The sequence below is a fragment of the Perissodus microlepis genome, chromosome 19, assembly GCF_051167445.1.
Source record: "Perissodus microlepis isolate ML-2025 ecotype Zambia chromosome 19, ASM5116744v1, whole genome shotgun sequence".
Taxonomy (NCBI): Eukaryota; Metazoa; Chordata; class Actinopteri; order Cichliformes; family Cichlidae; genus Perissodus; species Perissodus microlepis.
Window position 1 is genome coordinate 25,344,489 of NC_140479.1, and position 25,981 is coordinate 25,370,469.

The 25,981-nt window shown below is 43.1% G+C and overlaps 3 protein-coding genes across 4 annotated transcripts in view; 2 read left to right on the forward strand and 1 right to left on the reverse strand.

Annotated features, from left to right (window-relative positions):
- Positions 1-4,149, reverse strand: part of mnat1 (MNAT1 component of CDK activating kinase) — a 32,110-nt gene extending 27,961 nt beyond the window's left edge. The window contains exon 1 of one of the 2 annotated variants that reach the window (XM_084914263.1): positions 3,920-4,149. In XM_084914263.1, coding sequence (XP_084770389.1) covers positions 3,920-4,008 — 89 coding nt within the window. In that variant the 5' untranslated portion in view covers positions 4,009-4,149. The remainder of the gene's footprint in view (positions 1-3,919) is intronic. The other variant, XM_084914262.1, reaches the window with a different exon arrangement.
- A 1,066-nt stretch (positions 4,150-5,215) lies between these two features.
- Positions 5,216-12,159, forward strand: six4a (SIX homeobox 4a). The gene is made up of 3 exons (XM_084915303.1): positions 5,216-6,283; positions 7,897-8,597; positions 9,753-12,159. Exons 1-3 carry the CDS (start codon positions 5,550-5,552, stop codon positions 10,358-10,360), a joined length of 2,043 nt encoding a protein of 680 aa, XP_084771429.1. The 5' UTR covers positions 5,216-5,549; the 3' UTR covers positions 10,361-12,159.
- Positions 12,160-18,015: 5,856 nt separating this feature from the next.
- On the forward strand, positions 18,016-20,879 carry LOC146366105 (homeobox protein six1b). The gene is made up of 2 exons (XM_084915449.1): positions 18,016-18,904; positions 19,736-20,879. Exons 1-2 carry the CDS (start codon positions 18,345-18,347, stop codon positions 20,028-20,030), a joined length of 855 nt encoding a protein of 284 aa, XP_084771575.1. The 5' UTR covers positions 18,016-18,344; the 3' UTR covers positions 20,031-20,879.
- Positions 20,880-25,981: the final 5,102 nt, after the last annotated feature.

Consider the following 25,981-nt stretch of genomic DNA (forward strand, 5'->3'; position numbering starts at 1 on the left):
GCAAAGAGATGACCGTCTAAAAGGGAGGGAGGAGACTCTTAGAATCAATTTGCCAGCTTTGAGATTGTGAGCCTGTTTCATTTTGCGATCAAAGGAGGATCAAGATTTTTTTTTTTTTTTTAGCCAATTCTACGCTCAATTGCAAACATTTAAATGGACAGATCTTTAGCTACTTGCCATCTCTGAGTCTCAAGGCTGTTGTCGCTGACTGAGCGCTCCTGACTCCTCCCTCTCTCACCTGTCCTGCTCGGAGCTCCAGGCTCCTATCTCTCCCATCTGCAGCTGTCAGCAGGTCAGGGAAAGGGGGGTGGTAAGGGAAAGGTAAACAGGGCCCTGGCTCAGCAAAGAGACTCCTCTACCACCACTACCCCCACCATCTCTCAGTGACATTGCCTGCGTCTTTGCTGTGTCACTTTTGAATTAAAGTGCAAAAACAGAAAAGCACGAGACAGCATGAGACTGAGCTTGTTTGCTTGTTACAGTGATCTCTATATTTTTGTTTCCATCTTAGACCAAGGGTTGATCCAAGACCAAGTAGAGATGGATTTGTGTAATGGCATTGTGTGAAATCTAAACAATCTGCAAAACCTGCAGCATCACAATCAGAAAATGCCAAAGACCAACACTATGACTGCTTAAACTAAAAGCTTGCCCCAACCGCACATTTATAGTACTTTAAAGAAAAGCCAAGAACATGTCTAAACTTCACACTGGACGCTTTTTTAAAAAAAAAAAAAAAAATCTGAACGATCGCCAAAATGATCCCCAAAACGACTTCTTGCATTGCTGCTGTAGATTATCCTGCAGCATACGATTATAATTGTAACGTTAGCATCACTGTGTCCACTTTCTAAACAGCACTGTGTGCCTCAGCTACAACTGTTTTTGCCTGCCTGTGCCCAGTGTCAAATGCCAAAGGACACGGACCCAGTGTCATTGTGCAAAGGTAATAAATAACCCACATCAAATGCCCCTGGTGACAAGGATACAAAATGTGCTGCGGTGGAGTTTAAATTTAGATGCATGGAGAAGCTAATAATGCAACTGCTGAAGGCTAGTCAGCGCAGACTGGACGGGCCACTCAAAGAAGAGACAGTCTTACATTTATCTAAATGGAGTCCAAGTATTCTCAGCTGTTTATGATTCATCTAGTATATGTATCTCAGTAAGTCAATTAATCCTTTAATGGACAGTCACTGAAGAAAATGGCTTCACAGAGGCCTGGGTGATATCTTCAAATGACTTGTTTTGTGAAGAATTGGTTGTGTTGTATTAGCATTATCGCTCTGAATAACTGAACTGCTTTGTGCTCTCACTAGTGCTACTTTCTCCTGGTAAACAGGCCGGTGTTTATATATATCCTTCCTATACTTCATGAACATTTAAAGTGCTTTATGCTACCACACACACACACACAGCACTTGATTTTACATCTTTAAACCATTTTACCTATCACATACACTCTCTCTCTCTCTCATACCAAGGACATGCAGACTGGAGACGCTGGGAATCAAACCGTTCTCTTCTGCTTATCCTTATCAAAGCTTCGGGGAGGCTGGAGCCCATCCCAGCTACCATAGGGTGAAAGGCAGGGTACACGCAGGACAGGTCGACAATTGTGGGTCTCTACCTTCGGTTTTGTCTTCAATAACTGAAAAGCATGCTCTACTGGTTTGAGATCAGGTGACTGACTTGGCCATTGAAGTATATCCAGTTTCTATGGCTTGAGAAACTGTTGGGTTGGCTTTGCAATAAGCTTTGGGTCATTATCCATTTGTACTTTGAAGAGCTCTTTGATCAGTATTACAGCATTTGGCTGAATGAGAGCAGAGAGTATAGCTCTGTATGCTTCATTATTCATTGTGCTGCTTCTATCAGCAGTCACGTTGTCAAACACTAGTGACCAGGTTCCACTGGCAGACATACGTGTTCATCCCATAACACTGCCTCCACCATGCTTGACAGATGATGTGATATGCTTTAGATCAGGAGCTGTTTCACTCTTTCTCCATACTTTTCTCTTTAAATAATTCTGGTACATATTCATTCATCTTAGTTTCATTTATCCAAAGGCTTTTGTTTGTTTGCTTTTTTTAAGCCCCTTGGATTAAAGATGAAAGTCTGAACTTCAACAATATCTTGATTTTTGATTTGATTTTTTTAAATTTAAAATATATATGTTGGCGCACAGAGTCAAAAACTATATAACCATCTAAAAACTAACCATGTGCATTAACCTCTTAGATTTTCTTTTTCTTATATAATTTTTCTGAAGAGCGTTGTTGATTAAAAATGAGAAAATGGATAACTCTGAAACTGATCAGAGTTACAGATCTTGTAGCATTTCTGTAAGACTTGCTTCAAAAAAAGGGGAAAAAAGAAAAGAAAAGCCAAAAAGCATCAGTGATGAAAATACTAATATGGTTAGGGAGTGCAGCAATTTCCAAGTGATGCATAAATTCACCGTCGCACCGGCTCTGAGGAACAGATCCAAGGTGACCCGGGCTAGGACATCTCTCCAAATTGCTTCATTGCAGAATCATTTTAATTTTCTGTGTGTAGTCCTGCATCCAGACAGAGGCGGTGAGTTATGAGCCCGCTGACCTGATGACAAAGCACGACCACTTCCTGATGGCACGGTCAATAAACAGACAGGGTCGAAAAAGATGTGCTCATCAAGCTACCACCGTCGCTGCATAATGCTCATGGAGAACATGTCCCCTTCATTTAAACGTCCATGTTTTTAAAGGGCGGACAAGGTTAAATGCTGAAAAATGCACAGCGAAGTTTGAAAAAGTATTGACATGATGCTGCTGCACAGAAGTAGCAGAATAAGAACAAATGGAAACACGCTAACTTTTCATCCATTTCTGTATGTTACGCAAATAATAATCATAATCTTCTACTTCTTTCATATGATCCTTTTAGGGGTAGCCACAGTGAATCATCTACCTCCATCTCACGCTATTCTGTCCATTTCATCCTCTTCTGTCAAACCAACCCTCTGCATTTCCTCCATCACTGTGGCCTCTCTCTTTTTCTCCTGCAAGGTAGCTCCATCTTCAATATCCTTTAACCAACATATCCTCCCTCCAAACCATCTCATCATTGCCTCTTATAATAATAAAATACATTACTTTAGGTTTTGCATTATATTTTCCGTATAATGCAAAAATGACAAATTCCAAGCTGTGGTTGATCAAATTAAGCCAGACCTGTGACAGAGGTGCAGCCATTCAAATAAAAATGTAGCTTTTAGTTAGGTTGGCAGATTAACATGGAAAAACTTGCGCAGTCAAACTCGAATTTGATTTGCACCTTTGAGCTGGCCCTTTTCAAAAACCTCTGAATAATTCATATTCATTATGTGGTTAAAAACTCAGCACAGGGTGTTTATGCTCCTCATCATTAGTCACTTTTCCCCCTGCCATCCTAAACTTGCTGTACTTTCCACACACACACAAAAAAGACACAACTGCAGGGTCTGCTTTTCTACAGAGGTCTCTAAGCTGAGCTGCTTACAGACAGTGTAGGTCATATGTAAACAATGGCCGCTATACTATGTTTACCAGCAGTATTAGCCTAGCTTTGCAATTGTGTAGCTCTATCAGGAAACATAACCCACCTCTAAAGCACACTTTCTGTCTACAATGACACAGCTATTTGACACCAAGACTATAAATATGAGCTAGCCCAACAAACCGTCAGCATTCGAGGCTTATCAGTTTTGTTTACGTCCAAGTCCCCCAGTAAGACTTGAGATGTATGTGCGAAAACAGTTTTAAACGCTATATTATAGCTGCTTTTGGGGGGTGCTTTGTGTTTGCGTGTCGTTTCGAGCAGCCTCGAGCAGAACGCCGCGATGTTGTGGAGGATTTGTGCTCCTCTTTCCTTGTAGCTGTCAGGTGTGAATACTCACAGCGTGTGGCCGCAGACGTTCACCATCAGCTTCAGCGACGGGTTTCTGTATTTGGTTGTTTTACATCTCGGACAGCCCTGTTCGTCCATTTCTGTCTGCACCACACTAAAAAATAATGGCAATAATAAAAAGCACTTCAGAAACAAAACAAAACACGTCAACAACCTGCAGCTCTCCTGTCAGATTCCAAGCTGCGAACCGCTGCGTTACACAAAATGAGGTCCGATAGGAAACGGCATTAATAAGATGTGTTCCTATTTAATGATCGCTTTTAGAGGAGAGGTGCAAATTGCTGCTGGCGCACATACATGCAAGGGCTGCTAGGGAGTCCCAGTGGAAGCGAGGTAAAATAAATTAAGTAAATAAATAACTTTAGCTAGTAGTAATAGTAGTAGTAGTAATGGTAGTAGTCGAGTAAATATAACAAAAAACTTGCATATGATCTTGTAAGTCTGAGCAGAAACATAATTAAAAACAAAAATCAACCCAGACATTGTTTCCCAGGGTTTCTGACATCATATCGTTTCTGGATGATTGTGAATTTGGGAAAACAACTCATAAGTTACATTACGTTAGTTTTATGAAATCATTGCGAGAAAACGTGAACTTCGGGGGAATTAGTTTGATGTTTAAATATTTTTAGTTTTCATTCCTCCCAGTGCTTGAGCTATAATAGTTTATTGACTATATGTGGATGCTAGTAATTGTTAAGACGATCTGAGACTCTTTTACTATAAAAGATTCAATGAAAACATAATTTAAAGTTCAAATATCAGTAATGATGTGGTGTTGGACACCTGTTACCTGATGCTAGACAGATCACCTGATTTGGGAATGAGCTACTCTTGGGAGCAATTTGAGGTCTAGTCCTCATATGATATCTTTGAAGGGATGAGTTACATTTTCATAGGGGTGTGCTGTTTTTTTTCTGACATTACTTTGGTCGCTTATAGTATTCTGATCCAGTCTTCGGTGGGAGGGGTACAACCTCGCAATAGCCACTTAAAGCAGGATCTGTGCTGAAACTTTATTACATTCATTCCTGAAATAACAATAAAAAAATTAAAGTGTGGGTAAATCTGATATCTATTTTTTTGTTAACATTTGTTACTTTAAAATTGTCGAAATAAATTTAAACTGGCTAACTAAAGTGAGTGACAGTATCCCCAGCATTACTTCCGTTTGGATTTCCATACATCGAGATGGAAATAAAACATTCTTTTATGTGCATACCTACAGACAAATGATCTCCTGACAATACAGACAACAAAGATATCCCGTTCCCACGATCACAAAAGCACTCACCTTGCACAGGTGAGCTACGTTAATCTACTGGAAGTTATATGACTGACAGCTGGAAACCAAACATTCGCGTCTGAATCCATGCTTGCTCCTCCCTTACGGGCCCTCGACGGCCAATAGCGAGGCGCTCCTGTAGATAGACCCCACCGTGTCTCCCTCCAGCTCCAGTCCCCGCAGAGTAAAAGTCACGTTGGAAGGAAAAGGGGAGAGAGATATCTACTTACAGCTGCTGTCAGATATCCGATCGCATTCGCATGGCGAGGAGGTAACCTGATCGAGCGGGGAGGAGTGACTTTACCAGGGAAGGCTTGAACCAAAAAAAAAAAAAATGTCTTCTTCTTCTGCCGGAGAAGTCACAACAGCAAATGACATCAAGAGGGAAAATGTGAAGGAGGTGGATACGCGGGAGTGCATCAAGCTTGTGGCGCTGGACGCGGCGGAGTTGCCCATGGAGCGCACGACTCCCAGCACTGACGCGGTGCGCACTGAGCTGTTGGTGAGTGCCGCTTCCTCTCTTGCTTTCTCCCCGGAGCAAGTGGCGTGTGTCTGCGAGGCACTGCAGCAGGGAGGCAATGTGGACCGGCTGGCCAGGTTCCTGTGGTCCCTGCCACAGAGTGACCTGCTACGGGGCAACGAAAGCATCCTGAAAGCTCAAGCCCTCGTAGCTTTCCATCAGGCTCGGTATCAGGAGCTCTACAGTATTTTGGAGAACCACAGTTTTAGTCCGTCCAACCACACCTTTCTGCAAGATCTGTGGTACAAAGCGCGGTACACCGAGGCGGAGAAGGCGCGGGGTAGACCCCTGGGCGCAGTGGACAAGTACCGAATCCGGAGAAAGTATCCTCTCCCCAGGACTATCTGGGACGGCGAGGAGACTGTTTATTGTTTCAAGGAGAGGTCGCGGAACGCACTGAAGGATCTGTATAATCAAAATAGGTACCCGTCTCCAGCGGAGAAAAGAAATCTCGCCAAGATAACCGGACTCTCCTTGACCCAGGTCAGCAACTGGTTCAAAAACAGGAGACAGAGAGACAGAAACCCGTCGGAAGCACAATCAAAAAGGTGAGACAACAAAAGAAGCACGCCACAGACCTTTTCCCGTCACAGATCGCTCATCAAACGGCAATAAAATTTACTTCTGAAGGTTATGTGCGTAAAAGGCCCTTTAATTAAAATGAACGCCGATTTACTTTACCAAGTATTTAAAAGTTGTTGTTTTTTTAATGGAAAAGCGGCTATATTATGCAGTTGGACCAAGTTCGATTACTGACAATACCGAGTGTATTTCATAATCGTCTTGCCGGCCTCACAAATAAGAACGAACAATTTAAATCATTAACTATTCATTGTTCAGAAACACAAAAATGTATTTGTAAAGGGGTTAGGAGCACGCTTTTAATGTTTTGAAATATGAAGCTGTTGCCATTCAGATCAAGTTTCAAGTGCGTTGGTGCTAAGAGGCATGGAAACCATAAGCAACAAAATACACACTTCAGCGATTAAACTATCAGACGCGGGGAGTGGGCAACTTTAATGAGACAGTTCAAAAGATGACTTGAAAGGTTAATATCTTCTTATCTATTCGTGGTGTGTGTGCGTGTGTTTGAGCGCGCGCACGCACACACTTGGGGGTGCGCGTGTACCCAGCAGCACATAAATCATTTTCATGATCATGACTTCTTTTTTTTGCCCTCCCCTTCTTCCTTTTGGATCAAGAAAGGATCTCAGAGCTTCCATCAACTCCTGCGCTTCATTTCATAATCCCGCAGACAAACAGACTGACATGTGCACGCTATTCTTTCATGTTTCCCTCTGTGTGAACAAAGATGACGCACACCTGGTGGAGGTGACCCCTCTGTCTCTCTAACCACACACGCGCACGAACGCGCGCGCACACAGAGGCATATACACACCATTGTAGGCTGTCTTAAAATCGCCAGTAAAAAAATAATAATTTCAAAGTTTTTAAATCTTTATAAACCTTGGATTTCTTTTTCTTTTTTTTCCCGTTTTTTTTTTTTTAAACTTGTGACACCCTTTTATATTTTCCTGGAAGTGGTGGGTTTAGATGCGTGTGTGTTTGTGTGTGTGTCCCTTAGGGGGGAGTGGGGGTGTGAAGTGGTGCAGCTGTTTTAATCAGTCTTTTAAAAGGGGGCTAGTAAACAAAATGAGGCTGCTAATATAGCTGCTCCTATTCTTTCACTTTGTTATTCTTGGAAAATTAAAAATAAGAATTTTCATTGGAACGTCCCAAATGAGAGGCAAAACAAATAAATAAATACTTGAAGCCATTTGTCCTGCCAGAGCTGGCATTTTGTCACTCCAGAATTTATTGCGCCAAATGGTTGCACGGTTGTTGACGCTGGCTGGTTGTTGTCCATGCAGCTCTCCATGAGGTAAGAGGGCTACACATTCACAGACACAGCCTGCCTTCAAAGCTTTGTAATAACCCAGCAATAAATGTGAGTCTGTGTGCTCTGGCTTAAAAGCAAAATGTGGGTGGAAATGAAATGATTTCCATTATACGAGTTTATGGTCTAATTGTGTCGGTGTTTATAGTGTTCTTCCTTCCCAGAAACATATACAAATGGCACACAAATTTTCCCTTTTTATTTTCCTCTGTTTTGTTACACACCATTTGCTATCTTTCTCCCTCCTCTTTTGTTTTTCTACAGTGAATCAGATGGAAACCACAGCACAGAGGATGAGTCCAGTAAAGGCCAGGAGGAGCTGTCTCCTCGTCCTCTCTCCAATTCTTCAGATGGGGTGATAACCCACGGGAACCTTCCTATTCAAACGGGACCTCTGGACAGTGGGGTGGTCATCCAACAGATCGGGGACATCAAGATGCCTCCTGGATCCAGCAGTGGCGGTCTCTACAATGGAAGTCTAGTGACCAGTAACACGCCCTCTACTGTATTTCACAATGGTGGATCATCTTACCTCCACTCACCTGGAAACATCCTCTTCAACGGGCTCAATTTGGGCATCCAGCCCCTGGCATTTAACCCTCTGAGACCCTCTGGAGGGGTGCTGCTGGGGGGCTCTGGAGTGGACATGCAGATGCAGACAGGACAGGACAAAGGACTAGGGAATGCTGAGGAGTCCACCCTGCCATATGCATCTTACGCTGGCTGTGTGAATGGGTCAGAGGTGAAGCTGGAAGGGGTTCACACCATGGCTTCCCAGAATGGCGGCTCCTCTGTTCTGACATTCAGCTCCCCATCAGGCGCTCTGCAGCTGGGTGGCTACAGCCTGGTCCAGGTACCAAGTGGAGTCTCTGACAGCGATGGCAGCTCATTACTCAACAGCGACGTAGGTCTTCCTCCCCTGCAGCTCTCTTCTGCCTCCTCTTCTTCAACAATTACACAACAAGGTGGGTTCATGAAGTGATTTGCTGTCTAAGATGATTCAATTTTAATACTTTGATCTTCTTTTTTACCTTTAGAGGTTACGTGGTCATGTGTAGCTGAAATGTGCATGGAAGAGACTGAGTCAGAATGAACATCATTGATACAAATACAACTATGCTAAGAATAATTGTACTTTAACCATTCTCACTAAGGAAGCAACAATGTCTAATAAGGGAGATATGTTTAGATAAAAATTAGAGCCATCTGCTGTTGATTTTAATAACAGACAGTTATAAATGAATCAAACTGTCCTTATATACTTTTAAAGTCAACAAAAGTACAAAAACAGAATCCAATGTTGTATCAGAATGAAGATATAAATTAAATCTATATCACAGAAATCACAGCCTTATACCACCTTGCATTATAATACGTGATTGTTGCTCTTTCCCCTCCTTAAATGTCCCCAGTGGTTTGTCAACAGGTCTCTACTACACCCACCCAATATATCTGACCTGTTTTATTGGCTTGTCTGTGTTTGGGCCATAGCCCAAGGGGCTGATGGTGCACATAACACAGACCAGAAGAAATATAGAAGGGGCAGGCACACACACACACACACACACACACACACACACACACACACACACACACACACACACACACACACACACACACACACACACACACGTATATATAGAAGTGGTGGTCCTTTTAAAACCCCAGAGATGGATAAAAACAAGTTCTGAAGTCACCATCACTCATCATCATTACGCTCTTGATCTCCAGAGCAGGGGAGGGGAAATATGTTGCAGACAATCAGAGGCCATGAAATGCACTAACAGGGAATAACCCATTACAGCACTTACTTTGACATAAAGCAGAGAATGTAAACCAGGATGAATAATTAGAAGAAGAAGAAAAAAAAAACAGAGAATTGCAGATTTCTCTTGAGTTCTGGCAGCTTATTCATTTGTTCTCTGGTGCAACTGCAGGGTCGAGCTTAACGTCCTCAAAGTGTGTAAGACACACAACAGCAATTTTGCGGCCAAGGCCTGCTGTAAATGGAACGTATAATACTGCAAGAACCGAAGAGGGGATCAGGCAGCGGGAAGGGGATCTACTGCAGCCAAACTGGAGAAAGATATATGTATTGATCTATTGTTGTATCACCACAGGTACCATGGCTCTGAATAATGTAGCAGTGAGTTCCTCCAGTGGCGACTCATTCGAGCAGCAGGACAAACTGACCATGGCATCTTTGCACCACAGTACGGTTCTCTACAGCATGAGCAATAGCGGCCAGCCATCCATCAAGAAGGAGCCTCTGGAGGGAGGTGTTTATTCCTCGTACCATCACGGGCTCCACTTGGACCCCAGTGGTCAAATCAACTACTCCGGTTCAGAAGAGATTTCCTCCAGCCGAGTTCCCGCCTCAACCGCCGAGGTCACTGCCGTCAGCTCATCCAGCCCGGACTCAGAGGTCTACACCACCCTCACTGTCAGCACACCCCTGATGGCTCAAACAGAACTGAGCAACCACCACCTCCAGCCCACAGAGTACCTTGGGGGTCACGAGGTCCGAGGGGCACCGTCCTCACACCTGATGGGCCCCGGCATGAACAACAACTACATGAACCTTTCAGAGAGCAAGGTGGATGGCTCGGGTTCAGGAAGCATGAACGAAATGGTGCGGGCAATGTGTGGGGAGATGGAGGCTACGGAGGGAAAGGAGCTGGCCAAACTACAGACAGTGCAGATGGATGAGGACATGGCTGACCTTTAACCTCAAATCTCTCCCTTCTGCAGAAGCACTCAAGTCCGCCCAAGCAGTGATATGATGAATCTTTTTACTCCTTTTTGTGTGCGTGTGTGTGGGTTGTTTTTTTTTGTTTGTTTTTTTTTTAAACATTCATTTCCTTTTCAATGTTAAATTATTTGCATTCATTTGACTTTTACAATGCACTCAAGTCAGAGAGGAGCCCAGTAGGTGGGCTTTTTCAGTTTATCACGAAATAATAATAATAAAAAAAAGCCTGTGACATGTTTTAAAAGCCCAGCTTCCTAAGACGAAACATTACGATGGTGATGTGCTAACAGAAGACGTTGCTGTAAGCGTTTAAGCCGTGTCTAAATGTGCATTTTTATAGACCGCACCTGCTACTTCCTGTTGAGTGGATTTGATCTGCAGAAGCAGGTGCTGGAAAGCCTCGAGTCATGTGACAAGGATGTTCCTCCAAACTAAATGCGTCATCTGGGTCAAACCAAAAAGGTCATGCTGTAGGGGGAACAGCGAGCGAGCCTCTATGATAATGGTCAGTTAAACAGCAACAGCTTTACTGAAGGACTACACACGCGTTTATAAAGAGAATAGGTCACTAAACACACAAAGCTGCTGATTTGGGGGTGGGGGAGTGTCCTTCAGTAAGCACTTTAGATTGTCTACAAAAGCCTCACAAATCAGTACTAAAAAGTGCAGCTTTTTGTGCTTTAACTCATACCAAATGAGCTGGGAGGGTTCAAAAATGGGACAACATTTAAGACAAAATGTGCCTTTCTGCTACTTAACATACACAATGGCATTGGCCTGTTTTGGCATTTGCACTACCATAGTGACAATACAACGGATGTGTTTCAAACAGCCTTTGTGTTGAGGGTTTTGTCATGTGTGACACACCTCAACAAACGCACAACCCTCTCGGCAATGGCTCCTATTTCAAGCCTCATCATCAACCTGTGAGACCAGCATATGAACGATGATCAAAAAGGTCAGCTCGCATGCTGGACGTCACATGTTTTTTCTAGTGCTGCAGCTAATAGTATGTCAACTTGATGTGGTGACACCGTGCTGTATCATCTTCCATTATGACCAGTCTCTATGATGTCAGTGATCACGAATTATATTTTTTCTGTAAAAACCAGGTGCAAACATGACGTATGCTTTCGAGAAGTATAAGGAACAAAGGGACAGAAGTTATGGACGTGACTAAGTGGACAAATTGTGTTTTTGTTTTTTAAATCGTCCCACTTTAAAAACAGAGAGAGATTGTGGTCATTTCTCTTTGCGTGGCATCATCGTGTTTGGGACACTTGTGCCTTGTACTTTTTTAATGTTTGTCTTGTGACTAACATAAAATGAAGCTCTCTTGTGGCTCGTGCGTTGCCACGCAGCTTCAAAGATTTCCCACCGTCACCGTCGCCGGGACATTAGTCGGGTATCAACCGAGGGAAAGACACAGGAGTGCAGAGCCCATTTGCTTTTCACAGCAGGAGTTCTCGCTTTCATACGTGACTGTAAGCGGGACATTTCAACCTCACGGCCAACTCGCACCATGCATATTTATCAGTGGATCTACATGCTAGTGGCCTCGTAACACTTTTCTTGAGGATCTGTGACATGATCCTCTCATTTGAGCGGGCATTTCAGCAAAAGTATCCTCAGTGCTTTAATGTCATAAACCAAAAATGAGTTGTGGGCAAAAGATAGTCTTTTTTTTTGTCTTTGTTGCTTTTTGTTTTTTAATCTTAGTTTGAATTATATGTTTGTTATCTGAAATTATGTGAATGTATTTTTCTAAATCTCCATACTGCAATAAAAGTTTATATTTATAAAAACAGAAAACAGGCATTTTTAATTCTTTCTAGAAGATGACTAATAGCATTATTTAATTCTCTTTCGTCACAGCATGTCTGAGATAAATGGAAGTTTATGATGGACAAAAAGAACATCTCATCTCAGTGTTTTGGAGTCCTGTGCAGCCAGATTGTGAGGATACGGGGTTGGGGAGGGGTGAACTGGCACACTTTAATCCAGCGAGCCTGGTGCAGCTCTCTGCAAACCTGCAGTGATCGTTTGCACATGCCTGGCAACCTGGAGTTCATTAGGCCTCCTTTTCTCATCTCAGTCTCTGTAATTCAAATAAACAGCAATGAGATTTCCAGAGGTAAAGCTCCTTTTGGGTGGGGGGTCTGCAGCTCCCCACAGCTCAGTCCAATCCAATGGTCTTTTCCCTGAGCGAAGGCCAAATCCCCCACTCCCTAACTTCAACATGTGGAAGAATGAATCTGAGGTGCTGTCACTCACAGACACAGAGTCGATCCAGAAAAGAGCCGAGGCTCTTCTCAAGGCTTGAGGGGATTCGCTGTGAATTCATGAATTGCAAGCCAATACTTGTTCGCACAATGGGCACCTGACCAAACCAGCACTGGAGAGATAAGATGGAGACAAAGTTTGACAAATGAATGAACAGCAGGGGATTTTTATTTTCTGCAGTGTGTGTCTGTGCTGGATTATAGGAGTCGTCCTTGCTCGGCGAATCCTGGCTACAGGAGTTATATATGATCTAGCTGATGACCTAAATAAACAGAGGCTGTTTGTCTGTGCTCACTGTTGAGTCACAGAGAGGGGGAGAAGAAAAATGGCAGGGACTATCGGGAAAGGGAGAGAGAGGCAGGCAACCTGGATAAAGTTACCTGTGCACAGGTGACCTCGTTGCCATGGGCAGTGGATTAGCTGATTGTTAGGTATCAGGTAGCTCCTCCTGTAATATTGAAGAGGGTGAAAACAGCTTTGTTGGAGCCCAGAACAATATCCCATTTGCAGCAGGATCCCATAGTCTGTGGATCTCACGGGGAGGGGAGAGGAGGGTGGAGAGGGGGAACAGAAAACTCCAAATTCCACCTTTGTGTATTGTGCCTATGAATTCAGCAGAAAAGGAAAATAAGCGCTGCCACAAAGACGGTGTGTTTGGATTTCTGCAGCAGAATGTTTAAAGATTTCATAAATAAAATGCTTTTTTATGAGCAAAAACAAAGAAAAAAAAACCCCAGGACATCCCCAACGCCTAACCAAACAGTGCAGTGGATCATTTTGTCCACAATTTCAAACACGCAACGTGAAACATACTCAGGCGAGCAGTTAAAAAGGAGGGAACTCCCCCAGAACTCTGGCCTTATTAAAAACACTGACCTCTGATCTTTCAGATGGTTTCAAAGCTGACATTTAATGCGGCGCAGCAGACTGCAAGCCATATGTAACATGACCTGGGGAGCACGGTACTCCGCTGCTCCACGTCCCACTAATGAGAGGGCAGGGGTCAGCGGGTACCAGCCTGCCCTGTACAGACCCACCATACAGGCCGAGCCCCGGTCCTGGCACAAACAGTCTGCTGGCTCCAGCCGGGCTGTGGAAAGTATGTGGCAGTGTTTGAACTATGGAGGGGAAATAATGACCTTGTAGAGTTTTCTTTTACCTCCTAAGTTGTTGTTTGGCAGAGTGTGAGGTATGCACACATGTCTGCTGCATCACCCAGTGTGGCAAGAGATGGGGTGGGGGGGATGCAAACAGCATGATTCACTGCTTTGTTCTGGAGCACAAGGACAGAAAACATAACTCATGAGGACAGCTTTAAGTGTGCATGTGTGAGTCTGAGTGTTTGTGTGGTGCACTCACATTCTCTCTCTCTCTCTCTCGCGCTCTCTCTCTTTCACACACGCACACACACTCAGGGGCAGCAGCTGGGAGGCAGCATCAAGTGCACACCACAGTGGTCAAAGGTATTTCCCAAAGAGAAAAAAACACCACTTTGTAACAGGAGCTGCGCACATGAGGACTGAAGTGACCAATGCAGACCATAAGGCGCACCCGCACACCTGCCACACAACTGCGGGACTCCTGATACGCAAATAACAGCTCATCCTCCATCCTCTCAGGGTTTTACATTTGGACTCGGATGCGAAGTATTGTCATGGCGCCCCCTCCCTGCCAGAAGGCACACATGGCTCCCCGGCACATCACGTTGAAATTGTTCCCTTTTTAAATTTTTTGTTTTGTTTGTTTGTTTATGGATTGGTCTGCCGACCTCGTTTGTTTATCCATCCAAGAAAAGAGTTTCTCTAAAACATGGGCATGTGGTCCTCCACATGCCCGGAGCGTGTTTACCGAGCAGAGCGCAGTAAAAGCCAAGGCCGTAATTGCATATTTGTGGAGGTGATCCTCTGAGGAAATGCGTAATGATTTTGATGAGGAGGGGCGGGTGGGTGAGTGGTGATGGTGGCAGTGGTGGAGGGGGTCTAACCCCAGTACACTTGTACCAGGTCTAATTTTCCAACATGACAGGAAACTCTGTTAAGCTGATAATTGCAGCTCCAATTTCATTTAACTCACTCATGTCAACAGTTGTGTTTTGTTTTGAGAGAAGGAGCTGCCTTTTTTTTTTAAACTGCCATCCACATCACCGGATAAACCTCTTTTACTCCTAATCGAAGAGACATTTAGAGCATCTTGAATGGGCAAATCTCCGAGGCAACGAAAGGGTTTACTTATATTTACTTATATTTATTAATCTGTTGCTAAATGTGGAGTCAGTCATATGTGAGCTGCCATATGAAACTAAGAAATACCAGGCGTCACTCATAACCGGAATCCACCTATGCGTTGTTGATTTGTTTTTTTTTTTCTTTAAATAAATAAATGATTCATGTTAAATATATGTTGTTGGAGTGACATTTTCCTTTAAGGGGAAAAAACCTCACAATGCTCAAACACCATGGAGACTAAATCTGACATTTTTCACTCAATTTAAACAGCATCGGCTTTGTTCCAGTCCATACAGCTGAAATAGCACTTTGGATTTAGACAGACTGAAAACCATCTGTTAAGTGAGCCAGTGCTCGTTTCAATTTTCCTCTATATTTGAGGAAAAAAAATTAACCCTACAATAGGAAACTTACCCCCCACCACCCCTCTCTTTTGTCTTTTTGACGATGACATTTTTATGAAGTGTTTTCACTGTTTTGAGTTGTCGCGCACTGAAATTGAGTAAAAGTGCGACATTTCACCTTTTTTAAAAATCAGTATTGCACAAAATGCTCTGGTTTACGCTGCTGTGAAAAGGCTAATTAGTCCAAATAAGGAGTTGGAAGAGCATAATTCAGAGAGCTCAGATCAATGGCCTCCTTTACGCATAAACCCCAGATTAATGAGAGAAGGGGGAGAGGGGGAAAAACAAGTTTCTTTAATTTTTTTCTGTGAAATCGGTGCTGGATTTCAGCAGCACACAGGAAGAGAGTCGGGGTTTATAAGTTAATAAAGGACGAATGAGACAGCGTGGGGACAAAAAGAAAAAAAAAAGTACAGAATGAGGAATCCCTGCTCCCTGGAACGAATAGGCCTAACGACTGATAGCCTATCCGAGTACTGCATTAACTCCTTGTCGGGGTATGAGCAGACCAGCACTGGCCGTGGCAGAGGGGGAGAGTCCACATCTTGAAATAATCTCGCCCCCCGGGCTGCTCGGGTTAAAGGAGGAGGCGCGGCGCAATGTGGTAGAAATATTAGAGAAACCCGAGAGCCGCTCATCAGACAGCTCATTTACTGAAGCACTGAGGGTTTTACACAGCCCGAGTGCTGCAGCCTAGTGCCGTGTCCACCTACCTCAGAGGGTTTTTTTGTTTGTTTTTTTGCATAGGGTATCCGCTTTTAGTCTTGTTCCACATTATAAATCCCACAGCATTAGTTACATTTGAATCAAATTGAGGTTTTGGGCTTTTAACTGCGCATGTGTGAGAAAAGTGGACATTTGAATGTTTTCTGTTTTTTTCAAACAATAGGGATACTTTTTTCCAGTAGCTATAATTTGAGCTTGGTGAGACAGCGGTCCATCCAAGAGGAAAGTGCTTCAAATTAATGAATACACGCAAAACAATTCGTTTCAAATTTCATAAATTATTTTTTTTTCTGCAGTGTTTCCATTTAATATACCACACAAATTAAATTCTTGTCTTTATGACCTCGAAAATAAGATGCTGCATTTCAAGGGCCTGTCCTTTCAGCGAGTTCAAATAGCAGCATAGCACTGAAGCGATCACGTGGATGTTTATCCCGCAGTTTTGAATTCATTTTCTGTTTTTATTATTTAATAGCCTGGACATTCGCCCATATTCCCGAATATTGAGAGGTTTTGTTTTTCACACGTTTGCCCGTAAAATCTTACAGCGTGATTTACAGCCTTGCTCCAGAGTGAAAGTCTTTAGAAGTGCATTTTGCTGAGTTTGACAGCACTAAAACGAGTTCAAAGCATTAAATCTTTATCACAAAAATATGCCTTAGCGAGATCTAAGGTCTTCAAAAACAAAAACGTTTTCTGTGAAATTGTTTTTGGTTAAATTTTGTATATATTATAATCCAATCCCGTCCCATATAACATATTGAAAGGGGGGTTTAAGTTTCAGACTCTGGTGTAGATAAAGAAATGTGATCTATATGGCTCAAACCAACAACTGCACCACCGAGGACCAGTGTCGCAGTGAACTCATTTACTAATGGATTGGTTTAGAGTTTCACCCCGCAGAAAACACTGGAGCCAGTGCGGTGCCCGTCTAATCCTTGAAATATAAATGTATAGGCTGCAGACTGAAGGGGTCTCTCCAGAAACCCCGTGATAATGCAGAAAGGAGAATGAAGCAAAAGAAGGCATCTTTTAGATGGGCTATAATATTAATATTAAGACTCACGTGGATCAGCAAAATGTTTGTCACCAGCAGGATGGATTTTATTTTATTTCAGTTTTATAAAGTGTGTATTAAGTGTTTATGTATTATTATTAGTCGTGAGGATGTTAGGCAAATTGCAAAGGTCCACTATGATATTTTAACAACCTCTCTCTCTTTCCCTCTTACTCACACACACGCACACAGACACTCTCTCTCAGACACACACACACACACACACGCTTAAGTGGCTGTTTTCCTACTGGTGGTCTATGGGCCGTAACACGTTTGGCAGGTAGTGTTGGTTACTCGTATAAAAGAAGTTCGTAATGGCGCATAATGGACCCAGCTATCATAGGAACTTATTAAATTATATCACCTCATAAAATAAACGGCTTTTGTTAATTAATAGGCTATCAAAGGTGAGGGTGAAGCAAAAATGTCCAGCCTGCATGTAATTATGGTGTCCACAACACACAGTGATGGTAAATCGAAAAAAAAAACAGAAAGAAAAAGAAAAAAGAAAAACAAAGACTTGGGATTGGTTAAAACAACATAAATTTCAGCAAAAAAAATCTTCTGGGTTTCTACCTAAAACTATTTGTTTATAAAAGCAGACTATAATCTCTGTTTTAATCGAGCATAAACCTGTCTTCAAAAACCAAAAGCTCTGTGTTTTTGTGGGTTCACCCTCCACTGACTATGATTACTGATAACGTGTGGAGGGAGAGCATTCTGTGGTTTGGTTTTTTGTCCCACGCGGGAAGGTCTGCCGTCCATAGTCACCGTTTAAAGAAGATGTATCCTCCATTCAGAACACGTTAATGCGACTTTTAAGAGGTCTGTAATAATTGATTAGTGTTTAGGTGCTGCTCTGCTCCCTCGGATGAAGCGGGAGAGGGACTGTGGGGGCGGGAGGTGGGAGCGCTCCTATTTCAGCCCCTGACGCACTGCCTCTGGGGAGGAAACGGAGCTGCAAACTCAGTCCTGCTCTGCTGTACAGGGTGCAGGGCAGAGGGAGAGCCAATCACCGAAACGCAGAGGCTCCCTTTAAGCCTGACATATCTCCAACAGGAACAAATTGTCCCAACAATCAACATCCCAATCTGCTGCGCGCATCAGGGGCTGGAGTGGAGTGGATAGCTTCTAGGCCCGTGCAGCGCGGTCGGATTGCGCTGGATTGCACCGCGAGGACTCACAATTAAACGAATATAAACAAAGTCAACGACAGCTACCGCTTCTTTTTGGATAACAGCGCAGAGGACTGAGCCCCGGACATCATGTCTATATTACCGTCCTTCGGGTTTACACAGGAGCAAGTGGCGTGCGTTTGCGAGGTGCTGCAGCAGGGTGGAAACCTGGAGAGGCTCGGCCGCTTCCTGTGGTCGCTGCCCGCTTGTGATCACCTCCACAAGAACGAGAGCGTCCTCAAAGCCAAGGCGGTGGTGGCCTTCCATCGGGGGAACTTCAGAGAGCTTTATAAGATCCTGGAGAGCCACCAGTTTTCCCCGCACAACCATCCGAAGCTGCAGCAGCTCTGGCTCAAGGCGCACTACGTGGAGGCGGAGAAACTGCGGGGCCGGCCGCTCGGAGCTGTAGGGAAGTACCGGGTACGGAGGAAATTCCCGCTGCCCCGCACGATATGGGACGGTGAGGAGACAAGCTACTGCTTTAAGGAGAAATCCAGGGGGGTGCTGAGAGAGTGGTACACGCACAACCCATACCCGTCCCCGCGGGAAAAGAGGGAGCTGGCCGAGGCCACAGGACTGACCACCACGCAGGTCAGCAACTGGTTCAAAAACAGACGGCAGAGAGACAGAGCCGCAGAGGCGAAGGAGAGGTACGTGAAACTGTCACAGCCTCGCTGCTGTCTCACTCCACGGCAGAAAGCGTTTAGATTTTTTTTAAACATGTTTTAAGAGCAAATTATTCTTTGGTAAAAATGCTTTTTGTAAGTGGCTTCAAGCAGCGAGAATATAAATGAATCAGTGACAGCGCTCTGACAGCGTGGCCCCGAAGTAATCCTGAAGTAAAGAGAAAAATATAAATCCTTCTCATGCGAAACACCTCATTCAAATAGTCCACGCACTGAGTATTTTAGGACGTGTTCACGTTTCCACATCAGATCTGTCCTGATAACAGTGAAGGTGTTAAACAGCAGCGAGATGTTGTCAAACGCTGAACTCACTTCAAAAATGCCTGACTTGTCTCGACTCGAATTGTAATCCAAAACAATTTGAAATCCATCAACGTGACTTCTTTTTTTTTTATTTCTTTACAAAAAAAATCATAATAAAATAATATGGACACTTTTTTGAGACCCATGGAAATTTGAAATATGTTAGGCTGTGAGGTTAAATTAGGTTACATGGGGATATAAATGCGTCTAACACACGACTTTTACTTTAAACAGACCAGCAAATGTAGATAATGGTGAAATTAAAAATTAGGAAAAGAATAAGAAGGCGAACAATAATAATGTTTTTTAATAATTTCTCTCTCACAAAGGACAAATTTCGTTGTTAGCAAAAACGCTGCGGTTTGTGCGCAATATCCATCCACGTTTACAAACTAATAAAGACGTTTCCTCAAGGCCCGCCTCGCTGATATAATGTCATCTACTAAACTGAGAGCATTTTTCTCTAAATTTCCCCGTTGTTGTCATTTCCAGGGAGAACAGCGAAAACAACAACGCAGGCGGCAACAAACAGAACCAGCTGTCCCCTCTAGACGGAGGAAAGTCTCTCATGTCCAGCTCGGAGGACGAGTTTTCTCCACCTCAGAGCCCCGACCAGAACTCAGCGCTTTTGCTTCAGGGCAACATGAGCCACCCCGGGGCCTCCGCTTACCCCATGTCCGGACTGGGGGCCCCACAGCCGGTGCACGGCATGCACGGACACCCACACCAACTGCAGGACTCTTTGTTGGGACCTCTAACCTCCAGTCTTGTGGATTTGGGCTCTTAAAGAGGCTGTCAGACGATCAGATTCGACAAAAGAAAACAGGAAAAAAAGAAAAAGACTGATAAGTGTATCAGATTAAATACATGTATGAAATAACACTATAGTAGCCTATCTTATAATATAGACTGACTTGTCTGTCGTTAAATTTGGTTAGAACTAAATTCCTTAAGGCGCTTAACCCATATACCCCCTCCACGACAGGAGCTTTTCTGATCTCCTGCACATGGAAACACACAAACAGGACCTTTCTGAAACTCTTAACGAAACACTTAACTGGACTGCCCGTTTGCTTAATTTATGATATTTTGTTAAAGATAACAAACAAAAAAAAATATAGCGACCTCCTGCTATGGAAACTAAGAGGTAACGTTTTCATTAGAGTCATGGTAATTAGTTTCCAATAAAACAAAACTAATTAATTTGTCTCTGTGTTATTTGTGTATTTAGCGAGAGGAAAAAAAGGGGGGGGGGAGCTGGTACTGCCTTTTATAAATCCAAGCAAACCAAAGGAAGCACGCCATTAATAAGACAGAGTTCTATTTTTTTTCTTTTTTTCTTTTTTGGGGGACTTGAATGAGCCCGTCCTCTAACAACTGCACAACAACTAAACAAATCTCCAAATCTGCACGGGTGGGATTTGAATCGGAAATTATTATGAGTCGCCTTTTTTTCCTTCCAGCACGGATGAAATCCTGTTCTACGGGTTCTCAGCTTTTCAACAATAAACCGAGAGTCATGACGGGAAATTTAATTCAACACTAATGTGAGTCAACATCAGCAGCTGTCTGTCATGAGGCTGTTGTGTATACGCAGGAACCAGCTTTGACTCTTTTGAAAATCGCCTCTGCTCCATCATACATGTTTGGCTACAGGAGGAAAGTTTTTTTTCTTCCTTTTTTTTTTTTTTTTGCGTATTTTTTTTTTTAATTTATTTTTTTTAGCCCAGTTGCTGCGGATCATTGGCTTTTTGTTGCCGTGTTTTCTTTGCTCTCTCTGAGAGTTTGCTCTGTCGGTTCTGGGCCATGAGAAAGTGCCACCGTTCAACCTTTACCAGCCTCTTTTTTTTTTCAGAAAAAATATGAGCAAACATCCCATATGCGAAAAAAATAGCTTAAAGTTTAGTGACTTATGGCATCCAAAAGAAAACAAAACCAAATACATGGACTTTAGCATTAAGCAAACAGCTGTAACCACTGAAAACAATCAGAGCATTAACAGACACACCTACTCTTACAGAGGTCAACAGAAGTAATAATAATAATAATAATAATAATAATAATAATAATAATAATAAGGTGGTCTGAGAGCAGGAATCTGGTGAGGACAGCTCTCTTGTCCCCCCCCTCCCCCTCTGTGCTCTCTCTAGGCTCATGTCAGGGTAAATTGTTTTGAGCAGAGAGCACCGAGGATTTCCTGAGCATAATCTGAAACAGTCGCTGCTTGCATTACTGCCTGATTGCGAAGATTGCAGAGCTGCAGGGCTGCAGCTCCCACTCTCAGTGGAGGAAACCTTGAGGTATTCTCCATCCCAGAGGCCTCACTGGTACGACTCTTCTCAGCATTTCATTTCTGCTAAGACATCACAGCTCGCCGTGGCTGTGTGTGAGAGATTTATCCCGCTGGGCCTTAACAGACCCGCAGCAAGGCTGGTTGTTAGGGGGGAGATTTTTTGTCATTATTCTTTTTGCATTTTGAACTAATTATGTGATATGAAAGTCAGTGGTGGAGAAAGTAATCTGTTGGCAGCGGTGTAAGAATCTAACAGTACTCACAAAAGTACCAAGAGTTCAACTACTAATGGGTAAATGTGTGGAGTTGTACTTTAATGTTGCTAGCTGCCTGAAATTCTTTTAATATTAACTAACATATACACTGGTTGTGTGATCCATGATGCTGTATGAGTATTTAATTTCTTTTTTCTAATCCTGAGCTGTTCGGTCATTAAAATGTAGAGTGATGGAGACATAATGCAGGGAAAAACTGGGCTTGATGCTTTTCTCTGTAACATTAAATATTTATGACTGAGCGGGAAAATATTAAGTCTTTATACAGAAATTTGTGTTAAAAGACATTAAATGTAGTTCACAAGAACAGTGAGAATGCAAGTAGTAACTTTTTCTTAATGCAAAGAAAACGATTCCTTATGTAAATATATAAGAAGTGTTTACAATGCAGAGTTTTAATTTGTAAAATCTGATTAAGAAAGACTTATTTTGGCATTGCAGCCTTCTGTAGCAAAGAAACGATTAGATTTATTGAAAACAAGTTCTGGCAGTAGTTTCAACTGTATCTAGTAACAACGTAAAATCTGCATTTATTATTACAGTACACAACCAAAAGTCTCTCACAGGATTGCCTGTGTTTACCATGCAGCAGAGGTCAGCAGAGAGCAGAGGTCCTCCGCATCATGTATATTTCTGCCCGCAGCACGTGACCTTCACTCTTGGCACACAGAGTGGCTAAATATTCACAAATTAACAAACAGGTGATCACAAAGCCAGCAAAGAGACTCCTCATACCTGTTAATCTAATGACAACATGTCCGGCAGAGGACAGACACAGCAAGGATTACACAGGCTCTGTGCCACATGACAGAGAGAGGCTATCAGAGTCACCTTCAGGATGTGCAAGAGACTAAAATCGATGCGGCACGGAAACTCTGACAGCGCTTTTAATCACGCTCGAATCCCTCGCTTCCGAATCAGTCTGCGATCATAAATCAGCGTGCTGTATCAGCCCGGTGTTTGCTCTCATCGGCCGGTGTAACAAGTGCAAGTGGAGGGCGTGCTCCGGCCTATAGACTGGATGACAAAAGCTGGAGGTAACGTCAGCCTCGAGCAGCCCAGTGCCAGTAACAACAGCTGCTGATGGCAAACAGAGTCCGAGTCATCAAAAGGGTATTTCATTTGTCATAGGCATAAGTGGCAGTGGCTCTAAATCAACAGCAGGAAGGGCCCTGACGTGTGCAAATAAACACGGAGAGTGGGCCACATGAGCCCGCCTCAGCTGGGTTAATGTTTTCTCTGGCATCCGAGTCAGCGAGCTCCTTGTATAAGGAGAAAATCCGAAGCGGGGAAACTTTTGGTTGAGCCGCCTCTGCACGGTCTGGTGCCTGCAGGTACGGGAGAGAGCCGGGTGTGAGACCATCCCAGGTATCTATAACCACATAGGCTGTATGAGGGGTGTGTGTCAGAGGAGGGGAGAGGTGCGGGGACGGGAGGGAGAGAGGGGTGGTGGGGGTTAGGCGGGTGATGAGGGACAAAAGGATCTTTTCAGGTCTGCCTCAGAGGGGCGGAGGTGGTGGTGGTGTGGAAGGTGGGGGGAGGTAGGGAGATTTTCTTACCAATGATGCATGGATCTGACAATGTTCCTGCCCGGCCGAAGCCAGAGGCAGGTACAGGCTGTGTGTGTGTGTGTGTGTGTTTTTCTGAGAAAATAAAACTGACTAAAGCAAAACTCATGCTGTATGCAGACAGCGAGGGGTCTGCTGTATTTCCAGAACACTACCCTGCCAGAAAAAAATGTTAATTATCTTGATGTAGGGGGCTGCGAGCCAAAGACAGCTTCCACGCACAAGAGTAGGAAGCTGCTCAGGAAGCTTCTATGTGACAGAGCTGAAAGAAATATTTATCTCTTTCTTCCCAGTCGTGTGAGTGATGCATGACCCAGGACTCAGACGCGAGGAGGAGGAGGATCTGCAGACGATCCTGTACTATTAGGGTGTTAAATAGCATGTTGTGTGTCAAATGAAGGACAGCATCATATACATTACCCGATGAACAGAGGGGGGAAATTCTCTAATGTGTTAAAGGGAGAGAAAAAAAGGAGAAGACAAGACAAGACGTGCATTTATGAAAAAAGGATTTGAATTTTTTTATAATTTGACCAGAAGGCAGAGGCTCGTATAACTTCTCCCCTTCCTGAGACAAAACCCAGCTCTGGTTGCTCAGAATCAGATATCTGTATTTTTGGAGCTTGGGGAGAAAGGTGATAGTCGCATTAGCCTATACTTTTGATCAGAAAAGTGACTTCAGTCTGGAGTGTTTTTGGTCCACTCCTGTGAGCACTTACTGGCTTTGTTAATGTAATTTTCAGAGCTTAAAAAGGGCTGATGGAAGGTATGGATGTTTTGTGAAGGAAAGAGAAAGAATAAAAATGAGGGAAGAGCACGTTTCAGTAGGGGGAAGTTGTAAACAAATATCCTTCTTAAGTAACGTGTGATTGCTTTCTTGCTGGATGGTGAAAGTTCAGTTGAAATCTACAAATGTAAAGGTTGCTGTCTTTTTATACACTGTGTCCATTAAAACCACCTTATCCAATAATTTACATAAATCTGCCCTCTTCTCTGTTTTAAACCTTTTGGCTAATGTCTGAAAAATCATTTTCCTAAAGAGCTGCATGCTGTTAATCACCAGCCAGCGCTATTCAAACAGGCACAAAAGGCCATACATGAACTTTTTGCGTGTGGAGGATGAGTCAAAACACACTATAATACAAAACCACAGTGACGCTCACTTGTTAGTAAGATCAGTTCACTGATGCTTCCATGGCTTCTTTATGTATAGACGAATGAAAATGTTAATTTACACATGTCTTCATTTTTACAGCAGAAGTTTCTAAGCAGTAGCAGCAGTATAAGTCTCGACCACGACCGCTTTATTCAAACAGAATAAATTTCAAAATAAAAAAAATGAACTTGGATGTCTAAAGGAGGCTGGCACAATTTTTGTGTATTTTGAGACTCCAGCATGTCCGTGAAATTGACTTAAGAACGTTTCTAACGTGTCTAAGTTTGTAAACAAATCCTGTGACAAAACATTAAGTTATTAAATTTGGTCTGTGGGTCTAAATCCAGCAGTTTATTCATCTGAGTGATTCCCTACAAAGGCATGCGAGGAGAGACATGGGGAAATTAACCACCCGCTACCTGAGCTCTTCTTTGGGATTCATTTTTAGTTTCTCCTAGCTTAAGGATTAACTAGACCTGGTAAGTATAAAAATTAAGCATAATGTTCTAACAGAAAGTATTTTTTAAAGTATTTTATACCATAACACAATAAAGTCATAATTGTTTAGCTGGTATTAAACAAGTTAGTTAAGTATTAAAAACTTTATGCCATGTAACTTTATGTATGTAGCCACACACTGGATAAGTGATCGGTATATGTGTAGAGCTAAAAGCAATGAAAACTGTTTCAGTGGCACCAGAAAAAAGGTCAAATATGGGGGTGATCTGTGGGGAGATTTGGAATCTTGAGAAAAATATCACGGATACTAAGCTGAAACATTATTTCTCCAAATGACCATATGAATGAAACGTTTCCCGAACCTTTAAAACACAAATTTGGAAGACGTCAGGTGGAAGAGATGCTGGAGATCGCTTGACAATTCTTTCTCCGTGCCATTAAAGCCACCAACAGTTGGCAAGTATTGTTGCCAAAGCAACAAAGATTGTGAAAAAGCTGAAAAGCAGTAGAAGACAGACTAACACATTGCTCTTTCTTGTCTATTTGATGATTTGTTAACCAAACCAAAAAGTACATTTACTGACTCAAACAACCACATGTTACAAATATACCTAAAAGCAGCTCAGTTAATGTTACACCCTCGGGCATCGAGAGACACTAGCATCTGTCTCTGTGGTTCAAAACATAAATCAGCCTTCATGGCATCTCTGAAGGTGCCAGACATAACTAGAGGCATAATGACTGGGATCACTGTTTTTTCATAGGATTTATTTCGCAATAATAATCCTGCTAGTGACTGTTATCACTCTGCCGTGTGTTCTTCTGCTTTTATGCCCAGCCAAGACTGGTCCACAGGTCTCAAAGACACATCTCTGCTTCGGGTTCAAGAGGTTTTTAGGGAGGGGCAGGGGTGGCAGACACAACAAGAGGAAGTGGTATGGGATATGGGATAATGAAATCTACCTCACGCTCCCAAGAGGCATCGCC